Source organism: Pecten maximus, chromosome 9, assembly GCF_902652985.1.
Source record: "Pecten maximus chromosome 9, xPecMax1.1, whole genome shotgun sequence".
In the NCBI taxonomy this organism is placed as follows: domain Eukaryota; kingdom Metazoa; phylum Mollusca; class Bivalvia; order Pectinida; family Pectinidae; genus Pecten; species Pecten maximus.
Genome location: NC_047023.1, coordinates 7568905 through 7586935, shown reverse-complemented (window position 1 = coordinate 7586935; position 18031 = coordinate 7568905). Strand labels below are relative to the sequence as shown.

Genomic DNA, 18031 nt, shown 5'->3' with positions numbered 1-18031 from the left:
TACGTACATAACCATAGTCCATTGGGAAAAGCAATACCTTTCCTGTGGGAAGGGTTGTAAAAGAAAGACATCAAGACCAAAAACCTGAGATCAACCTTGTATTTAAGTCGCGTTACCGTAACACTACGTTTTGGGATGATCATTGCGACAATGGGTGATGTTTTCACGACGATATGTGTAGGTAAAGTCAACACAAATTATCATTCTAAATGCTGTACAAGGCTCGTCGTTTCAAGAAAACAGGACAACGTAACTATTCGGACATCGTTAAATGACGGACTTAAATTGTCCAAACACTTAACTTAACTCACTCACCCCTCATTTCAATTCTCTGCATACACATACAAAATAACTTGGCTACGCGCATGGTATTATCACCAAAATGATTCAAACTGATATCATTTTGTTATCTGTGCTGAAACACACATTAGTTCGTTCATTTATTTCACCAGCAGTTTTATATTATAAACACCAGTATTTAAACTATGCCGTTAATCTTTTTTTTAAAAGATATTTCTTGTTTTATATATGTATATATATACCATTGAAACGTTCTTTTTTAAGAACGCCGCGCGAGGTGGCGCAGCGCTATAAGCTGCGGGTATTTCTGGCTTGGATTGGGTGCCGTAGATCGTGAGTTCGAGGCCTGGTCAGGGCACGAGTCATAAAGTTGTCTTCCTTATATACATGTATATGTATATTTCTTGTGATTTCGACTTCAAATTCAAAATTCAACAGAGACATATTGGGAAATATATTCCAGTGATTAGTATTTCAAATATATGATTTCTTCTTCGAGAATGTGAAACAGATATATCCACCTCACCAACTGATCGTGATTGTCTTTTTAGTTATGTGTTGTAAATAATTAATTGTTATGTATATATATCATCTCATTTTCATCCTGTATATTGTGAGAGTGACGAAGTACAGCTTTGGAATTAATTTATTTTAAGGCCATATTGTTTTATCTGAAAACAAACCAAACAAGTCCAGCTCCAGTATCCTGGCTGATATGTGTCTGTCAACGCTGGGGCAGAGTAAGGGGAGAGTTTAGGTCACTAGAGGTCAATTTAAACAGCCCTGGTGTGATTAAGACCTAGCCTAAGAGTAATCTGGCAGTTGGTTTAGTATGGCTTGAGAGTGGGAGACAATGATGTTTTGGTGAGCTGGTGTTTCTATTTAAGGTGTACATACATGTTATGGAGTCTCTGATTTGGTGAAGTTTTGTATGTTTTGATGTTCTGATGTTTTGATTAGGACTTGTTTATGTGCACACGACGGTGAATGTGGATATGTACTAAATGTCTGTAAATAAACTGTAAATAGTGTATTAACACTTGTTTGTCTTTGAACCGGTCACAATATTTTGATGCAAAGCTTCATATTTCATATATTGCCATTTACTAACCATGAATATCTGGTTTCGACAGATTATATTTTACATTCTTGCACGATGTTAATTTGCACATTTAACTGATATTTCCCTTGACAACAACACTAGGAGTTAAATAATAATTAAAGATATATATCTCCTATTATATTTCACTCACAACTTGTAGTAAACACGAATTATAACACAAATATTGTATACAAACTATACTATGTTATGCTCCAAGTGTGATACAATTATTCTGATGCAAATTTTATGGTATATTCGTAGTATGGAATTAAATTATGTAATGTGTGATACTGATTATATGTGAACCACATACAATAAATTTGCTATTCAAAATTTTTTGTCACATATATTACAAATTTGCTATATATAACTTTATGTCACGTACATTATATAAATTTGCTATATATAACTTCACGTATTTTATTTTCATTAATTCTTCAATTAAATCTTATCATTTGATGATATAAAGCAACGCATTTGTATGTACCAAGACAGAAGTATTTGTCCATAAACACATTCAGGACTTGTCCCTTCACTACACTGTAGACCAGAGACACACGTGTGTGTTTCCCCTTCAGTGTAAACTATACCTTAGGGAGCAGTGGTTGAATTCGAAGCCCTGCCTGGGCAAAATTAATTGATACTGTCAATAGTCCAGATAACACCAACATACACAAATTGCACTGAATCTCGGCCCAATGATGCCGCCTAGTGGGAGGTATAGCTCGTATTTCACCGTTGTTACTAAAAATAGACATTAAAACTTAATTTTTCTTAAATTAAAAGAATTCAAGTTGATATCGAATATTGTGATTGTTATCAACACAGCAACTGCATAATACCTATAATCTGGCATCACAACATACAGCCATGAATGCACAGTTAGACTTAAAATCTGTTTACAAGGTGCAAAGCAGCAAATTTTTTGACCGCTGGCTATAGTTCTCAGGCCTATAAATAGCCCCACAGAGAACTAAAAAGAACAAGTGAAAGAGCACATCCAATTATATCAATGTTTTAATCATTAAACAAAAAGGTTGAAATACGTACCACATGTGGTCAAATAAAAAATATCAAAACCGAATTTTAACAGAATGGATCTAAATTAAACCAGCACCCCACAACAATTTTTTTTGGGGGGGAAAGTGATGTAATTTAAAATTTAAAATATGGACACAAATTTTGCATTCACTTTTAAAAGAAGGAAAATGGAGCGAGGGTGATGATCCTTAAAGTTACTCTGCAATAAAATAATCCTGCATACATTTATTTTTAGAAATATGTTTTCTACATTTTAAAGACCATATGACACAAGGATTATGATTTACAAAACAAAACAAAAGCTTTATGAATAACTAGAAAAAAAGACTAATTAACGTGATCTGTTTGAAAATTTCTGTAAGAACAAAATGGAAATGATTTTGTAACTAAAAACTTGAAAGGAAATCCAATTAAAAAATGATTTTTTTGACTCAGACAGAAATCACATTTGAAAATAATCTATAATGAAATTGAATTGAAATCATCTAAGTAAGACTACATTTTGGAAACGAGACTGATGTTGTTCACTTTTATTTATCCGTTTACTTTAGACAATTTGGTGGTGTAGAAGTATTAAAAGTAAATTTTCTTGCATTAATATAAAGTTTTGATTGTTGATATTCTTTATTGATAAATATAGCTGTGAAACTATGAATATATGACCTGCTTCTATATGTAACATCAAACAATTTGGTAACAGTAATGGTCGGTAAATTATTCCTTATTATATTTACTAATCTAAAATATGCCTTTATAATCAAACAGCATGTATTCACAATTGTATACGTTCATAAATATGTATTCATAATTAACCAGGTATTAAACACAGTAATAAGATTTATTAAAAATTTTACAACTTCCACCCTGATTAAAAATATCCAATCTCCATTGCCATGTCCGAATTCTTGTCATTCCTGTTTTAAACAAACCCTACATGATCTATCCAAAACTACTATCTATATTTAAATACTTTAATTTATAAGGTTGATTTTCTAAGTATGATGATGTAAACAAATCAATATGTTTATTAAGTATATCATATATAATCATGGCTTTATACAATTACTTTATTCCAATACACAAAAGGAAAGGAGTAGAGTATACAAGTATGTATACGTATACTAATTGATATCTAGCATTATAATACATAACAATTCATATTGTATCTGGGTCCCACTCCACATTGTCAAGTCCCTCTTCATAAAAGCCATCAGATAGATGGGGGTATATTTTATATACAGTTCAAAATGTTACTTCTTTCCGCAGCTATTTGATAGTCATTATAAAGATGTATGTTCCTTCCCTGTTTGTGTAATGTTGGAATCTGTCCTCTGTATAAACACCGCCTTCTTATTGATTAATTTGGTTATTCAGCTGCCGCAGAATACCCAGAACAACTTCTCGCAGAGACTGAAAGGAAGGAAGTTATACACGAAATTAGCAAAATCTAACTGATTCAAAAAGGGAGGTACACACAAATATAATAAAGTCCTAAAGAGGCAGATAGGAAGATATACAAGGCAGAAAGGAAGATATACAAGGCAGAAAGGAAGGTATACAAGGCAAAAGGAAGGTATACAAGGCAGAAAGGAAGATATACGAGGCAGAAAGGAAGTTTTACACAAAATGTAGCAAAAACAAAAACTCCCACTGCTTCATTTGTATCTTTCATTTACAAAAAAAAATATTATTTCTGAAATTTCCTCCAATCTTTTGTAATATTAAAGAGTTTTACAAGTAAGATTATGTAGAAGATCATAATAAGATTACTGGAGTCCTTGCCATAAAAGGTATGGGTCTTGGGACTCCAGATTCCGACATCACAGAGATGTTGTGTATAATTTGTATAGAGATCTGTCCCTGTAAAATTACCTGAGGTTTACAATACTCCTCCAGCCAGCTGAAGGCACAGGCAGACAGCTCAGCAAAGTTGGCCACAGAGATGGTCGCATTAAAAGACTGGAAAAGGGTGTCCATGATACCTTGGAACTGTAAAGTACAATTTTATTAAGTTTGTTATTGTTTAATTGTGTCATACAAAATGCTCTACATATGAACAGTTCTTAGAAGCCCATTTATATATTAAATTGAACAGCATTACTCTTGACATATTTACAAACAACCATGAAATAGCCAGTTTATTGTCACAAATTTTAGACAAAGAATTACATCCTGTTTACAATTTTATACAAATTGTCTCCCTTTTCTCAATTTTTATACAAATTGTCTCCCTTTTCTCATGTTTCACGCTATGTGGCAGCATGAGACTATCCTGTCATCTCCAAGCTAAAGACTACCCGCATCTAAATCAATTCCTGTAAAAACTGACATGCAGTATTACACAGCATGATATATACCGTATTTGACCTAATAAGGGCGCCTGCCCTAATAAGGGCGCCCCTACCTTTTTTCAAGGAAATAAATCTTTGACTGAGTGTCAAAATGGTGTTCAAAAGTAATAATTCATGTGAAATATTTTGCTACTTTATGTGTTCAATTTTCTTCAGCAAATTAAGTAACTGGAATACATGTTTTCGCCACATTTTGTGTATTCCTACAGGCTACAGATGACATGTCAGTGCAAAGAGCACCCAAAACTAAACACACATACAAATAATAACTTACCATCTTTATTTGATGATAAAGTAAAGACTTCATTCTTGTTGATAAATAACTTTTGTTCAGAACAGAAAGCTAGTAAAAGACATTGTAAATCAATTATTAGGTCAAAGAAAACGATGTCTAATATGATCTGGGAAATCACCTGTTTCTATAAATAGAACACAAAAGAGTTCCATTTGAACATAAATGGTGGAACACACGTTCTCTGGTCTAAAGATCAGCTGGCATGGTTTACAAGTTTACAGGAGTATTCAAGTGATGTTTAAGCTTAATATATGATAATGAATAGATATCTTCATCTGGAATATTTTTATGACTGAATATTTTACCGTTTCTACAACCTTGGGTATTCTGCTATAAGGTATAGTCTGTTTCATAAAACTTCAGAATAACTAATCTTAATAAGGGCGCCCCCCACTGTCAATTACCCGCGCCCTGCGCCCTTATTAGGTCAAATACGGTATTTCAGTAAGACTTGTGTGTTTTAGTTGCTGAACTGTGTATTTATTGTCATCTGTATCATAACAAATTTCTTTTATATCTTAAAATAACCTGTTGAAAATATTTTAGTAACTTTCAATGAACCATTAACATCTGAAATGAAACATTCCCTAACAAGATCATTATATGGTGGCGATAGGCAGTACATTGTAATTAGACAAAGGTCATTTCTGGTTACAGAAAATAAACAATGATATTTCTAATCATATTTAATAATTGCATCAGCCAAATGCTGAACACAAGTCAATATTTCCTATTCCTAAATGTAAATTTTTTTATTGTGTTTTGTCAGAGATTTATTTTTTATACTTAAAATATGTTCTAAATTCTGTTGAAATATACTGACCACCTGAAACTTGACCTCATCTGACACCAGGTTCTGGCCATGCACCGGTGTGTTTTGGTGGGTTTTCACAATGTGTTCGTAGTTTCTGTAACACAAAGAGAACTTAAATATATTGTATTTAACGTAGGGTATTTAAATTAAATGATACTCTGAAATTGCTGCATTGATTCTAGTGAACATCTAATTCTTAATTTTACCTATTAAAGCAGAGCTTGTTGAGACCAGGAAAATATTTTGAGATATTCATATTCAGATCCTCAGGTAAGGAACGCAGGGTGAAAATGACCTCGTTATCAAAATCTAACATAGACATACATGACATTGTATATGAGGGAGAAATTTCCAAAATATTGAGTTCAGGATTATTACTTAACAATTTCTCCTATGGGAATAGTTTGGTTTATTTTGTTTAAAGTCCCATTAACAGCCAGGTTCATTTAAGGATGTGCCAGGTTTTGGAGGTGTAGAAAATCTGGGGTACCCGGAGAAAAACCTACGGTCAGTACCAGGCAACTGCCCAATGTGGGTTTCGAACACGCAACACAGAGGTGGAGGGCTAATGATAAAGTGTCGTGACACCTTATACCACTCAGCCACCACAGCCCCCATGGGAATAGACAGATGCAAGCAATAGAACGATGGGTTGAGAATTCAAATTTCTAATGTTTAATCTGATAAAACGGGAGGCTACAGCAATAAAACAATACTCTATTTAGACAAGTGTTAGTCTAATAAAATACTAGGAAGATTTCCTGTCGTACAGCGGTTGAATTCCTGACAATGAAAACTCACGCCTTCATGATTTTAAGCGCCATGACCTCCTTCCTGAGGGAGTCGAGCTCATCCTCCTGTTTTGTTTTCTGATGGGCCAGAAACTGGATGTAGTCAATGGCTGAAAGAGATCGGAGAAATACATAAAAAATTCACAATGTTCAGACTGAGATTACGGAGGATCATATTTCACCGTCAATGATTGTTGATTTTGTAATCAATGTACCAATATAAGAACACACAATTTTAAGAATATAATACTACCAGTAAATCTGTTAATGAATATCTTGACTTCTGCCAAAATTAGACTGATATACCTGGGTATTACAAAATATTTCTTTTGACCAGTAAAGATTTCTCAGTGGAAATGAAAATATATAGAAATATTCATATAGTCTTCAACAGTTTTCCTTTATATCTTTAGAAACAATTTAACATGTACGTTAAATATGTACAATGTACTATACTTTTTCTGATTCAACAGATAATTTGAAAGAGTTACTGTAAAATGGACATTAATCTTGTTCACAATAAATTATACATAACCAACTCATGCTATGATTTCAACATCAACACATTATAAATCATCTTTTCTCCCTGGAACTTACATCGCTGAAGGACCGTAGCTTTACTGAGTTTTTGTGATCCGATACTGTCAGCCTGCTGACACGTCGGGACAATGCTTTGTAACTCATCGTATCCTTTCTGAAAAAGTAACACAATCTATCATCCGGCCTCTCTCCAATGTTCACATTCATCACCGACTCATTATGAGTTTTTTTCTTTAATTACTTGATTACTTTAATAAAATTTATATTAGTTCTGAGAGATATTCAATATAAAAATATATGTACAACAGATATCTGTGAATGTTACCCAATCAGGGTCATATCCGGGGTATGAACTTTTATGACAGGTCATTTTAATAGGCAATACTATCAAAAAATAATACTTGTACATTTCTCAAGATAAATAATCATGTATTGATACTTGAAAACTTAAACAAAACAGTCAAAAACAAGAATTGATCTGGCAAACTAACATGTTATAGTGATGTCATAGTTCACAACAACATTATACAAAACTACCTTAAATTTCCAGTAAGAAAATCTGATAGATATCTTTTAACCAAACTAACAATAAGTACATAATTTTTTATCCACTCTATATTGAAACTGGTAGGTATTCTAAGCCATGCACCTATTCCTAAGAACAGATGCTTTTGTTATTCATGCAAGTTCTTTATTGAAGAAAAATACTGAAATGAAACTGAACAATTTATGTCAAAACTTAGAGACATATTTAATGCCGAACTATACACAGGTGATGACCCTATAAAAACAATAGTTAATCCAGTAACTTATTTATCTACTAAAAAAACTGTGTCAATACTAGAAAGAGTGTTTTAACTATCATCAAAATAACTTAAGAGCTACAGTATGATGCTATTTACATGAAGGAGTTGCCTCCCTTAGACTTTTATATAAGACAGTATTTGTTTTTTCTACCTTATTCTACCAACACTGTAGATAAAAACTTGAAAGTACAAAATGTACAACTATAGACAAACACCTTGATTTGGTCCCTACGCTTTTGTTCAGCATGAGTGTGAGCCTCACGCCGACGGTCTTTGTAACTCAATGTGGGCTTGTTTTCATCACTGTCTTCATCATCTATATATATAGAAAATAAAATAACATTTCATTGGACATCGTGTAGGTCATTCTCATATTGTCTACACACTGTTAAATGTTATATTCAATCAACATATTAATTGTGGTCAGTTAACTATTGGTAAAATAAATTCAACAGTATTGTAAACATTGCAATTGATATACTAGTCCAGAGGCATAATATTCGAGAAATAATTATGATAGTCCAACCTACATTTTCATGTAAGGAAGACTCATATATTGAAAATGTCCTCATATGCTGAATCCAATATAAAATCTACAAGTCTAATATTTTTCAACAAAATGTAGCAATAAATTTATAAACTGTTGCCAACGGCATCAAATGAAATTGAGAAAACTCACTACCAACTTCTGTTTATTCACTACAAGTTTTAAAAAGGTTGGGTTATGTTGAACAATAAGACATGACCTTAAAGTAAATCAAGTGATTACCTGAGTTATGAGCTGATGAAGCTGATGATGCACATCCTGCCGGTATAGAACCAGTACTGCTTGTTCTAGAGAAGGTGAATTGTTTACCAACAGTGGGGCTGGTCTCCAGCTTTACATCCTCTGAAAAAATAAGTATTACATATGTGACATTTTATTTAAACAAAATGGTTGTCATTATATGTAACAATTGATTGTTTTTCAGATATGAAATATAAATGTATATCAACTAATATAATAGAGCAGCAGATCGAACAGCTCTAAATTCCAGGGTTACAGAACTTTATAATCGAGTCGGTAACAGCTGTACATGTGTTAGGACCATTAAATGTACTTGTTTGACACCATGAAACAAGTGTTTATATATCTGTCCAAAACATTGTAAAACTAAGTGACATTAGCTTTGCTTTACACTATGTATACTATTAAATGTTCTAAATTATGGTCACATATATGGACTTAATTTTTTAGGGAGGGGCGTTTATTAGAATTAATACGGTATATGTATGTGACATCAAATTAGATGCAGATGCATATATGACAAAGATCAGCTCTACTGTGCATATAAATTTCCTCCAGAATTTGTATATAACTATATGTATAAGGTCAACTCACTGTTTTTTTCAGTATTCAATGGGATTTAGTATTTGATGATCATGAACACAGTGTTGCTAACAAATCAGTTGAATTTGTTATGCGAGTGCAGTTATGTGCAGTTAGGTTATCATACATGTATATAGATACAGTAATTTGCTCAGATCAGATGACTGAGCATTATGAATGGACATCATTTTGGCTAAAGAAAGCTAATTTGATAATAGCAGAATTATGTTTCATTATTTATATTGAAAACAAATTAGCGCTAGGTGTCATCATAAACGATTTTGTGTAATACAAATATTTCATCATCTAATAAAAATCAGCCTCACTGCCTGTTCGAGAGTGCTTTTTCCCTTTATGTTTTCCTGTCTTTTGTAGCAAATCTCCATATCATAACTTGTATGTTTTCTATACATATACACTTTTGTCTCAAAATATGAGAAAATGCAGAGATTAGAGTCCAAATACTGTCATCTGTATTCTGCATATTTATCTGCATTGATTTCCATGTTTTCTTTGCATGATTTTCTGCATTTTTCACATTTTTCGTCGCATCTTGATTTTTTCCATGTATTTTTTATGACATGGAAAAAAGTCGAAATAACTAAATAGGAGTCCAAATTCTTAACTCATAAATGTATATCCATATTTTCTTATGGAGAAAATACAGAAATCTAACATATTAGCAACTTTCATCATCTCCCAAGGGACGCTTTTCTAATGTTGTCTTGGTAATTAGAACACAGGGGTTCATTTAGCCTGAGTTTCCTCTGGCCCCGTATTTTCTATACCAGACATGGTGACAGGGCCAGAGGAAACTCGGGCTATGTGACAGGGCCAGAGGAAACTCGGGTTAGGGTTCATTAGAAAAGATCTGATATATATTAAGATGAGATGGGCCACATACAAAATGTATGGTCAGAATGATCGACACAAGGCACAGCCGGGGCATGTCTATATTCTTATATAAAAAACAGCCAGAAAAACCTTTAAATAAAGACTTTATGTATTTCTGGCTATTTTTAAATATATGACTAGATACATGTAGGCCCCTTGCTACAGCTAAGGGAAAGAATAAATTCAACACCAGAACATATTGGATATTTTGAGGGACAGAGATCAACCATAAAACTGTAATAGGAAAATAATTTATGATCAACACCACAGATATATTAGATATATATAACAGGCCTAGAGTATATATATTTGTGTCCGTGTTGACATACAATTCAATGAACATTTATACATATCATCATGACACCCAGGGCTCTATGAATGGAAGTCATGATTGACTGTTACTCCAATAATATTAGAGGTTTACACGACAGGAAACTTTTGGCAGGCTGTCATGCAATATCCACCAATGTAATCAGGTGGAATAAGACCTCATATACGTATAGGAGTAGATTGAATTGACTGTATGCCATAGGATTGTCACCAGTATACATTACTTTATTTTGAATGATTTAAGTAACAACCAATGTTATCAATGCCGATATTATATTAAATGAGATTTTTTCTTATTATTTTCCGAGGTAGACCTATCTTTGGAAAGTCTTAATTTGGTCATAAGTGTAAAAACTCGAGCATGCATGATCAATCAGCCTTTTACTGTTCAGTAATAATCATTAAAATCAGCAGTTGATTTGGCATCCATCCTAATTGTTAATTGAATTTGATGACACGAAATGTTCGTAAATGTGTGTTCTGTGTCGGGTAACCTATAGAAAAGAACATTTGTTGCATACTTACCTGAAAATGTTCGATCCATTTTCAGAGGTTGTTTATCAACAGACTAAGATTATTACACTAAATCACATGCAAGTAAACGTTTGAATAAGACACTCTGTTCCTCTTGTTCCGTTAAGCATCTAACCGACACTGACAACAATGTTTTTGTTGATTCGTCAAAACAGCCCATTCATGGTAGATAGACCTGGTCGGCGGTAGCTTCCTTGTTTGGTCAGTTAACTCTCCTCTGTAAGTAAGAAAATCAAGCATAGCTAATGTGCTGTAAAATTGCACAGTTACTTTCTCAACGAGTAATATAATGTACACATGAGCTAGACCTTATCAGTGACTATCCCTACTAGACTCTACCTGTCTACTAGCCCGAGTTTTCTCTGGCCCTGTCACCATGTCTGGTGTAGGGCCCCTACACCAGACATGGTGACAGGGCCAGATAATACTCGGGTTACCCTACTACATGTAGTTGTACTGTAGCGGAATGAACAGTATTTGAACTGCTTGACACTTTTGTTTAATTACTAGACAAATGTGTCATATTTCCAATATCTATTCATAAGATATAAGAAGAAATAACATTCCTTCAATGCAATGATTAGTTTATATTCATGCTTAATCTATTCATTATTACAGACAGCTGTAACACTACTGTCTACTGTGAGAACGACAAGATGATGAGCCCTATTCAGAAACAGGGATATCTGGGGGATATCACATCGAAGTCTACAGCAGAATTAATGGACCTTGCTTCACGCCAGGAGAAAATATTAAGAAAAACGTAAGCATAAAACATAATAATGTCATATGACACCATGCAATATAATCACTGTATAAGCAGTGGAAAGTTGTGACTTTTCATAGATTCTGGCTCAATTTATTCTAGCTTCAATTAATAAATTATAAGTTTTACATACATGTATACACCTGTTTTTATGTACCTGTTAAGATTCTTAAAAATTTTGGCAAACAATAAATGTTAGGTTACTATAAGTGTGTATCAACTATACATGTGTATATAATAGTTTGATAAAAATGTAAGGCATTATGATTATCAAAATAATCATTTGTATCACTGAAATCTATATAAGTTATGATATTGCGATAAAAAATGTAAATGTTTATATGAGGTGAAAATTAACAGATGATATTATCAATATACAATGTACAATGTAGATACTGTAATGAAAATGATTTGAATCACGCTTGTTCACCTATGAAATATTGATTTATTGAGGAATTTAATTTGAATGTTCCAGGATATTTGTGGAATCTTTGCCAGATAAAGGAGCAAAAGTTAGAGCATTTTATGAAAAGCTACAGCAGCTGTTGTTGGCGAGAAATCAGCAAGTGGACGGTATCTCTCCACAAACAAAAGATGCGTCACAACTCAAGTCAGAATGTGCTCCAGCTGCTGTTTTAGGGGATAAACAAGAACAAGCTATACATGATAGTTCATTACAAAATGAAACACAACAAAATATAACCACAATCGGGACAAGAAACATCTCTAGTAGTGAAGATGAAATAAGGTTACAAGAAAATAAACGAAAATCAAGCAGTCCCACTCTCAACAGCTTCCAAGATAACGCTATCACAAGCTGATCATAGCAGTTCTGAAGTTGAAATGAATACTGTCATTAACATTACTGAAAGTGAAAATCAAGGCAATGTTAAAGATCCTGATCTGGAGGAATCGCTTAAAAATATGAAGATTTCTGGAGAAGTATCGATGATGGACAGGATAGAAAAGGAGAAAACTACAAACGCCTACAGCAAAGTACTCCAGAATGCTGTCGAAGTTCACTTTCCTCTTAAACCGAATAAGTAAATTCAATTTTAAAATTAAACCTTGGTAACAATAAATTAATGAGAACAAATGTTTTATTTTAGATATGAAAAAATTATGTATACTTCCAATTAAAAAGAATCGGTTATTTTGTAAGTGTTTCAACTATATATACATGGTATTAAAATGGCTGAAGTATAAATGTATTCCATACATACAAAGTGTATCTGTTTATCTAAATGTTACTTTAATATGATCATTTTTGAGACCGACCAACTATTTACAATGCATGCGATTGAATCATTTAACCCATTTTTTTGACAATTTTTGTTTTTGTTTTCTAGCTATCTGAAGAAAACAAAAATTTCTGACCTGCCAAGAGAATATAAGTTTAAGTCCAGAGATCAGGGTAATGTTTCTTGTGTCCGTATCAACCCCCGTAGCCAAGCTGTGGAGGAGTCTGCAGCCACACCCCCTTCCTACAAACACAAGGAAAGCAAGCTTATACCTATTGATGAGTCACTGATACTACAGAAAGAACAGAAGGTCAAGCAAGAGGTTAGTTCAGATAAAGTTCTCTTTGCTTCTGTGTAAGTTCAGTTTTTAAAAATAAAACCAATATTATTCCTTAGCTCTGTGTTATATGATTTGACATGGACAGGAAGCTGTGATATCTTCAAGGTTGTGATGTCATTATAGTTACAGGAGACAGTTGTTCGAAAAACTTCAGTCTCAGTTTTGTAGAACAGTTTATGTTTTTAAGTACGAACTTGGAGCTTTCAGTTGACCATTGACTTTAAACAATTAAGAAGTCAAATAAAATTTCCAAATATTATTGGACTTATCTTTCAAAACCAAGAATCAACACTTTAGATTTAGGAAGTCAAGACATACTCTCAAGGGTTCTCGAGTTCAAAACCATTTGATTGGTTGTAAAAGTAATGAAGTATAAATTACACATGATAAAATATGTATTATAATGTGGACAGAACCATATCACAATTATGTGATATGGTTCCGTCAACATTCTTGTGAACTAATGATTATAATTGCTACTGTACATTACTCCATTTTTCTGAAATCTTAATTGACTTGATAGGACTGTATTATCAAATTCAACGAATATTTAGGGCTAATTTTACACAATATACTAGAAGTTTTGTTAATGACAATGTCCGTCCTTCTGTCCGTCTATCTATCACAATTTTTTTTGTCAATGGGAAAAGTCCCTATGGGCGATATTTACCACACAGACATTACCCTGAAGTCTAGCTAGTACAAGTAGTATTGGAAGCCATTGCAGTTAAGAAATACAATCCACACCTCAAAATAAGGTATTGATTTCTCTTAAAGGTCTCACACAACTAATGTGTTAGTATATCTTATTACTTAGTCTAGTGACTTCATCCCCTAAATCACTCCTTTGAAGTTCAACTGATGTGAAATTGTTATCAAATTAAAGTTTGAAGTTTTTGGTACAGGTCTTCCAAATGATGTTATTCTATAGGTTTAATAGCATTGAAGAGCATACAGCTATTAAAAAGACAGTAACCATGATATTTTCAATGTGCAGGGGAACTCCCACCTGGAAATTCCTGCTACAAACCTAATAAGAAACAAATTTTCTTCAGGGACTTGGTTCCAGTGAACCAGCAGCTGATTGGCTGGATGAGATGTGTGAGACCTTACACTGTCAGTAAAACATTTGCTGACTGGCTGATTGGCTGAAATAGTTTTGACAAACTTTACAATCAGTTAAACAGCAGCTGATTGGCAGAATTAGCAGTAGTAAGACTTTATACTGTAGGTAAAACAGCAGACAGAAGCTGATTGGCTAAATCAGTTGTGTGAGACCTTAATTATATGTCAGTCCTTATCTAAATGTTTCAGGAGTTACTAGCCAGGCATGCTGCAGAGAAGCTGTCCCAAAGACTAGGTGTTAAAATGGATGCCTACAATCCGGAGGGAGTGGACATGTCGTATCCTTTGTAACTCAACTCTAATATATAAAAAAATTATGCATTTGTTAAAGTGAATAATTATATAAAAGTAAACAAATATTTCTGTGAGTAAGGTGCATCTCCATTGAATTTAGCAGTTATATTAATACAATAGTATGATTTCTGTCAAAAGTTTGGTCATGTAAGATGCCAAAAATTGATCTCACAAGATATAAATTATTGATTACATGATATAAAGATCATCGATAACATCAGATACAAATTATCGGTCACATCAGATAAAAACTATTGGTCACATGACTCCTTAACACATGATCAGTTACAGAAATCAGGAGGAAGATGTGGATAGTGATGATGAGCTAGAATGACTTTGATGGGAAAATCAGGACTATAAGTGCTGTCTATAAAACATTTGTAACATTGTGTGGACAAGCTATGAGACAACACACACAACTACAGTAACATTGTGTGGACAATCTGTGAAACACCACACACAACTACAGTAACATTGTGTGGACAATCTGTGAGACACCACACACAACTACAGTAACATTGTGTGGACAATCTGTGAGACACCACACACAACTACAGTAACATTGTGTGGACAATCTGTGAGACACCACACACAACTACAGTAACATTGTGTGGACAATCTGTGAGACACCACACACAACTACAGTAACATTGTGTGGACAATCTGTGAGACACAACTACACTAACATTGTGTGGACAATCTGTGAGACACAACTACACTAACATTGTGTGGACAATCTGTGAGACACCACACACAACTACAGTAACATTGTGTGGACAATCTGTGAGACACAACTACACTAACATTGTGTGGACAATCTGTGAGACACAACTACACTAACATTGTGTGGACAATCTGTGAGACACAACTACACTAACATTGTGTGGACAATCTGTGAGACACCACACACAACTACAGTAATATTGTGTGGACAATCTGTGAGACACCACACACAACTACAGTAACATTGTGTGGACAATCTGTGAGACACCACACACAACTACAGCAGTAACATTGTGTGGACAATCTGTGTGACACCACACATAACTACAGTAACATTGTGTGGACAATGTGTGAGACACAACACACAACTACAGTAACATTGTGTGGACAATCTGTGAGACAAAACACACAACTATAGTAACATTGTGTGGACAATCTGTGAGACATCACACAACTACAGTAACATTGTGTGAACAATCTGTGAGACACCACACACAACTACAGTAACATTGTGTGGACAATCTGTGTGACACCACACATAACTACAGTAACATTGTGGGGACAATCTGTGTGACACCACACATAACTACAGTAACATTATAATTTGTGTTTACTTCCAATGTAACTATTGAAATAAATTGTTTTGTATGCAAAATGTGTTTATCCTTCATTGCATTATAAATTTCAGGTCACCTCTACCCCCTTAACAATTTGTCAGGACACTTCCACCCCTTTAATCACTGTGACTACTTCAGGTCAGTTCTACCCCTTTATGTACTATTGGAATGTGACTACTTCAGGTCACCACTAATTTATAACCCATTTAATCACTGTGACTACTTCAGGTCAGTTCTACCCCTTTATGCACTATTGCAATGTGACTACTTCAGGTCACCACTAACCCATTTAAGCATTGTGACTACTTCAGGTCACCACATACTTACCCATTTAAATACTGTGACTACATCAGGTCACCTCTCCCTTTTTGTACTGTGACTACCTCAGGTCACCCCTCCCCTCTTTGTACTGTGACTACCTCAGGTCTCCTCCCCTCTTTGTACTGTGACTACATCAGGTCACCTCTCCCCTCTTTGTACTATGACTACCTCGGGTCACCCCTCCCTCTGTAATGTGACTACCCCATGTTACTTCTACCCCTTTAGTACTGTGACTACCTCAGGTCTCCTCCCCTCTTTGTACTGTGACTACATCAGGTCACCTCTCCCCTCTTTGTACTATGACTACCTCAGGTCACCCCTCCCTCTGTAATGTGACTACCCCATGTTACTTCTACCCCCTTTAGTACTGTGACTACTTCAGGTCACCACTAACCCTTTTAACTACTGTGAATAGTTCTCAGGTCATCTTTCCCCTGTTTGTACTTTGACTACTTCAGGCCACCTCCCCTCTTTGTACTGTGACTACCTCAAGTCACCTCTCCCCTCTATATACTGTGACTACATCAGGTCTCCTCCCCTCTTTGTACTGTGACTACATCAGGTCACATCTCCTTATGTACTGTGACTACATCAGGTCACATCTCCCCTCTATGTACTGTGACTACGTCAGGTCACCTCTCCTCTCTTTGTACTGTGACTACCTCAAGTCACCTCTCCCTCTGTACTGTGACTACATCAGGTCACCTCTCCCCTTTATATACTGTAGCTACATCAGGTCACCTCACCCTCTTTGTACTGTGACTACTTCAGGTCTCCTCTCCTCTCTTTGTACTGTGACTACCTCAAGTCACCTCTCCCTCTGTACTGTGACTACCTCAGGTCACCTCTTGTCTCTTTGTATTGTGACTACCCCAGGTCACTTCTACCCCTTTAATCACTGTGACTACCTCAGGTCTCCTCTCCTCTCTTTGTACTGTGACTACCTCAGGTCACCTCTCCCCTCTTTGTACTGTGACTACCTCAAGTCACCTCACCCTCTTTGTACTGTGACTACCTCAGGTCACCCTCCCTCTGTACTGTGACTACCTCAGGTCACCTCACCCTCTTTGTACTGTTACTACATTTTTGTACCTCAGGTCACCTCTCCCTCTGTACTGTGACTATCATTAGGTCACCTTTCCCTCTGTACTGTGACTATCATTAGGTCACCTCAGCCTCTTTGTACTGTTACTACATTTTTGTACCTCAGGTCACCTCTCCCCTCTATGTACTGTGACTACCTCAGGTCACCTCTCCCTCTGTACTGTGACTATCATTAGGTCACCTCACCCCTCTTTGTACTGTGACTACATCAGGTCACCTCTCTCCTCTATGTACTGTGACTACATCAGGTCACCTCTCCCCTCTATGTACTGTGACTACATCAGGTCACCTCTCCCCTCTATGTACTGTGACTACATCAGGTCACCTCACCCC

General features: G+C 34.9%; 3 protein-coding genes across 3 annotated transcripts; 2 read left to right on the top strand and 1 right to left on the bottom strand.

The window, feature by feature from the left end:
- Positions 1–2401: 2401 nt before the first annotated feature.
- Positions 2402–11289, bottom strand: LOC117334305 (max-like protein X). Its single transcript, XM_033893833.1, has 8 exons — positions 11159–11289; positions 8810–8929; positions 8256–8356; positions 7292–7388; positions 6705–6804; positions 5913–5997; positions 4316–4432; positions 2402–3853 (listed from the first exon to the last, which is right to left on the bottom strand). The coding sequence occupies exons 1-8, from the start codon at positions 11175–11177 to the stop codon at positions 3794–3796; spliced, it is 699 nt and encodes a 232-aa protein (XP_033749724.1). The 5' UTR covers positions 11178–11289; the 3' UTR covers positions 2402–3793.
- A 17-nt stretch (positions 11290–11306) lies between these two features.
- LOC117334306 (DNA-directed RNA polymerase II subunit GRINL1A-like) lies at positions 11307–15613 on the top strand. Its single transcript, XM_033893834.1, has 6 exons — positions 11307–11386; positions 11786–11930; positions 12409–12976; positions 13283–13496; positions 14829–14917; positions 15219–15613. Exons 3-6 carry the CDS (start codon positions 12777–12779, stop codon positions 15265–15267), a joined length of 552 nt encoding a protein of 183 aa, XP_033749725.1. The 5' UTR covers positions 11307–11386; positions 11786–11930; positions 12409–12776; the 3' UTR covers positions 15268–15613.
- LOC117334872 (DNA-directed RNA polymerase II subunit GRINL1A-like) lies at positions 11824–12754 on the top strand. The gene is made up of 2 exons (XM_033894717.1): positions 11824–11930; positions 12409–12754. The coding sequence occupies exons 1-2, from the start codon at positions 11824–11826 to the stop codon at positions 12752–12754; spliced, it is 453 nt and encodes a 150-aa protein (XP_033750608.1).
- Positions 15614–18031: the final 2418 nt, after the last annotated feature.

Bases quoted from the DNA above. Each gene is read 5' to 3' on its own strand.
- LOC117334305 (XM_033893833.1), bottom strand. The intron at 8,357-8,809 runs GTAATCACTTGA...CTATATATATAG, and splicing joins TTCATCAGCTCATAACTCAG to ATGATGAAGACAGTGATGAA. The intron at 5,998-6,704 runs GTGAGTTTTCAT...TTTGTGTTACAG, and splicing joins GCGCTTAAAATCATGAAGGC to AAACTACGAACACATTGTGA.
- LOC117334872 (XM_033894717.1), top strand. From the start codon at position 11,824: ATGATGAGCCCTATTCAGAAACAGGGATATCTGGGGGATATCACATCG. The intron at 11,931-12,408 runs GTAAGCATAAAA...TGAATGTTCCAG, and splicing joins GAGAAAATATTAAGAAAAAC to GATATTTGTGGAATCTTTGC.
- LOC117334306 (XM_033893834.1), top strand. From the start codon at position 12,777: ATGAATACTGTCATTAACATTACTGAAAGTGAAAATCAAGGCAATGTT. The intron at 13,497-14,828 runs GTTAGTTCAGAT...TAAATGTTTCAG, and splicing joins AACAGAAGGTCAAGCAAGAG to GAGTTACTAGCCAGGCATGC. The intron at 14,918-15,218 runs GTATCCTTTGTA...ACACATGATCAG, and splicing joins CCGGAGGGAGTGGACATGTC to TTACAGAAATCAGGAGGAAG.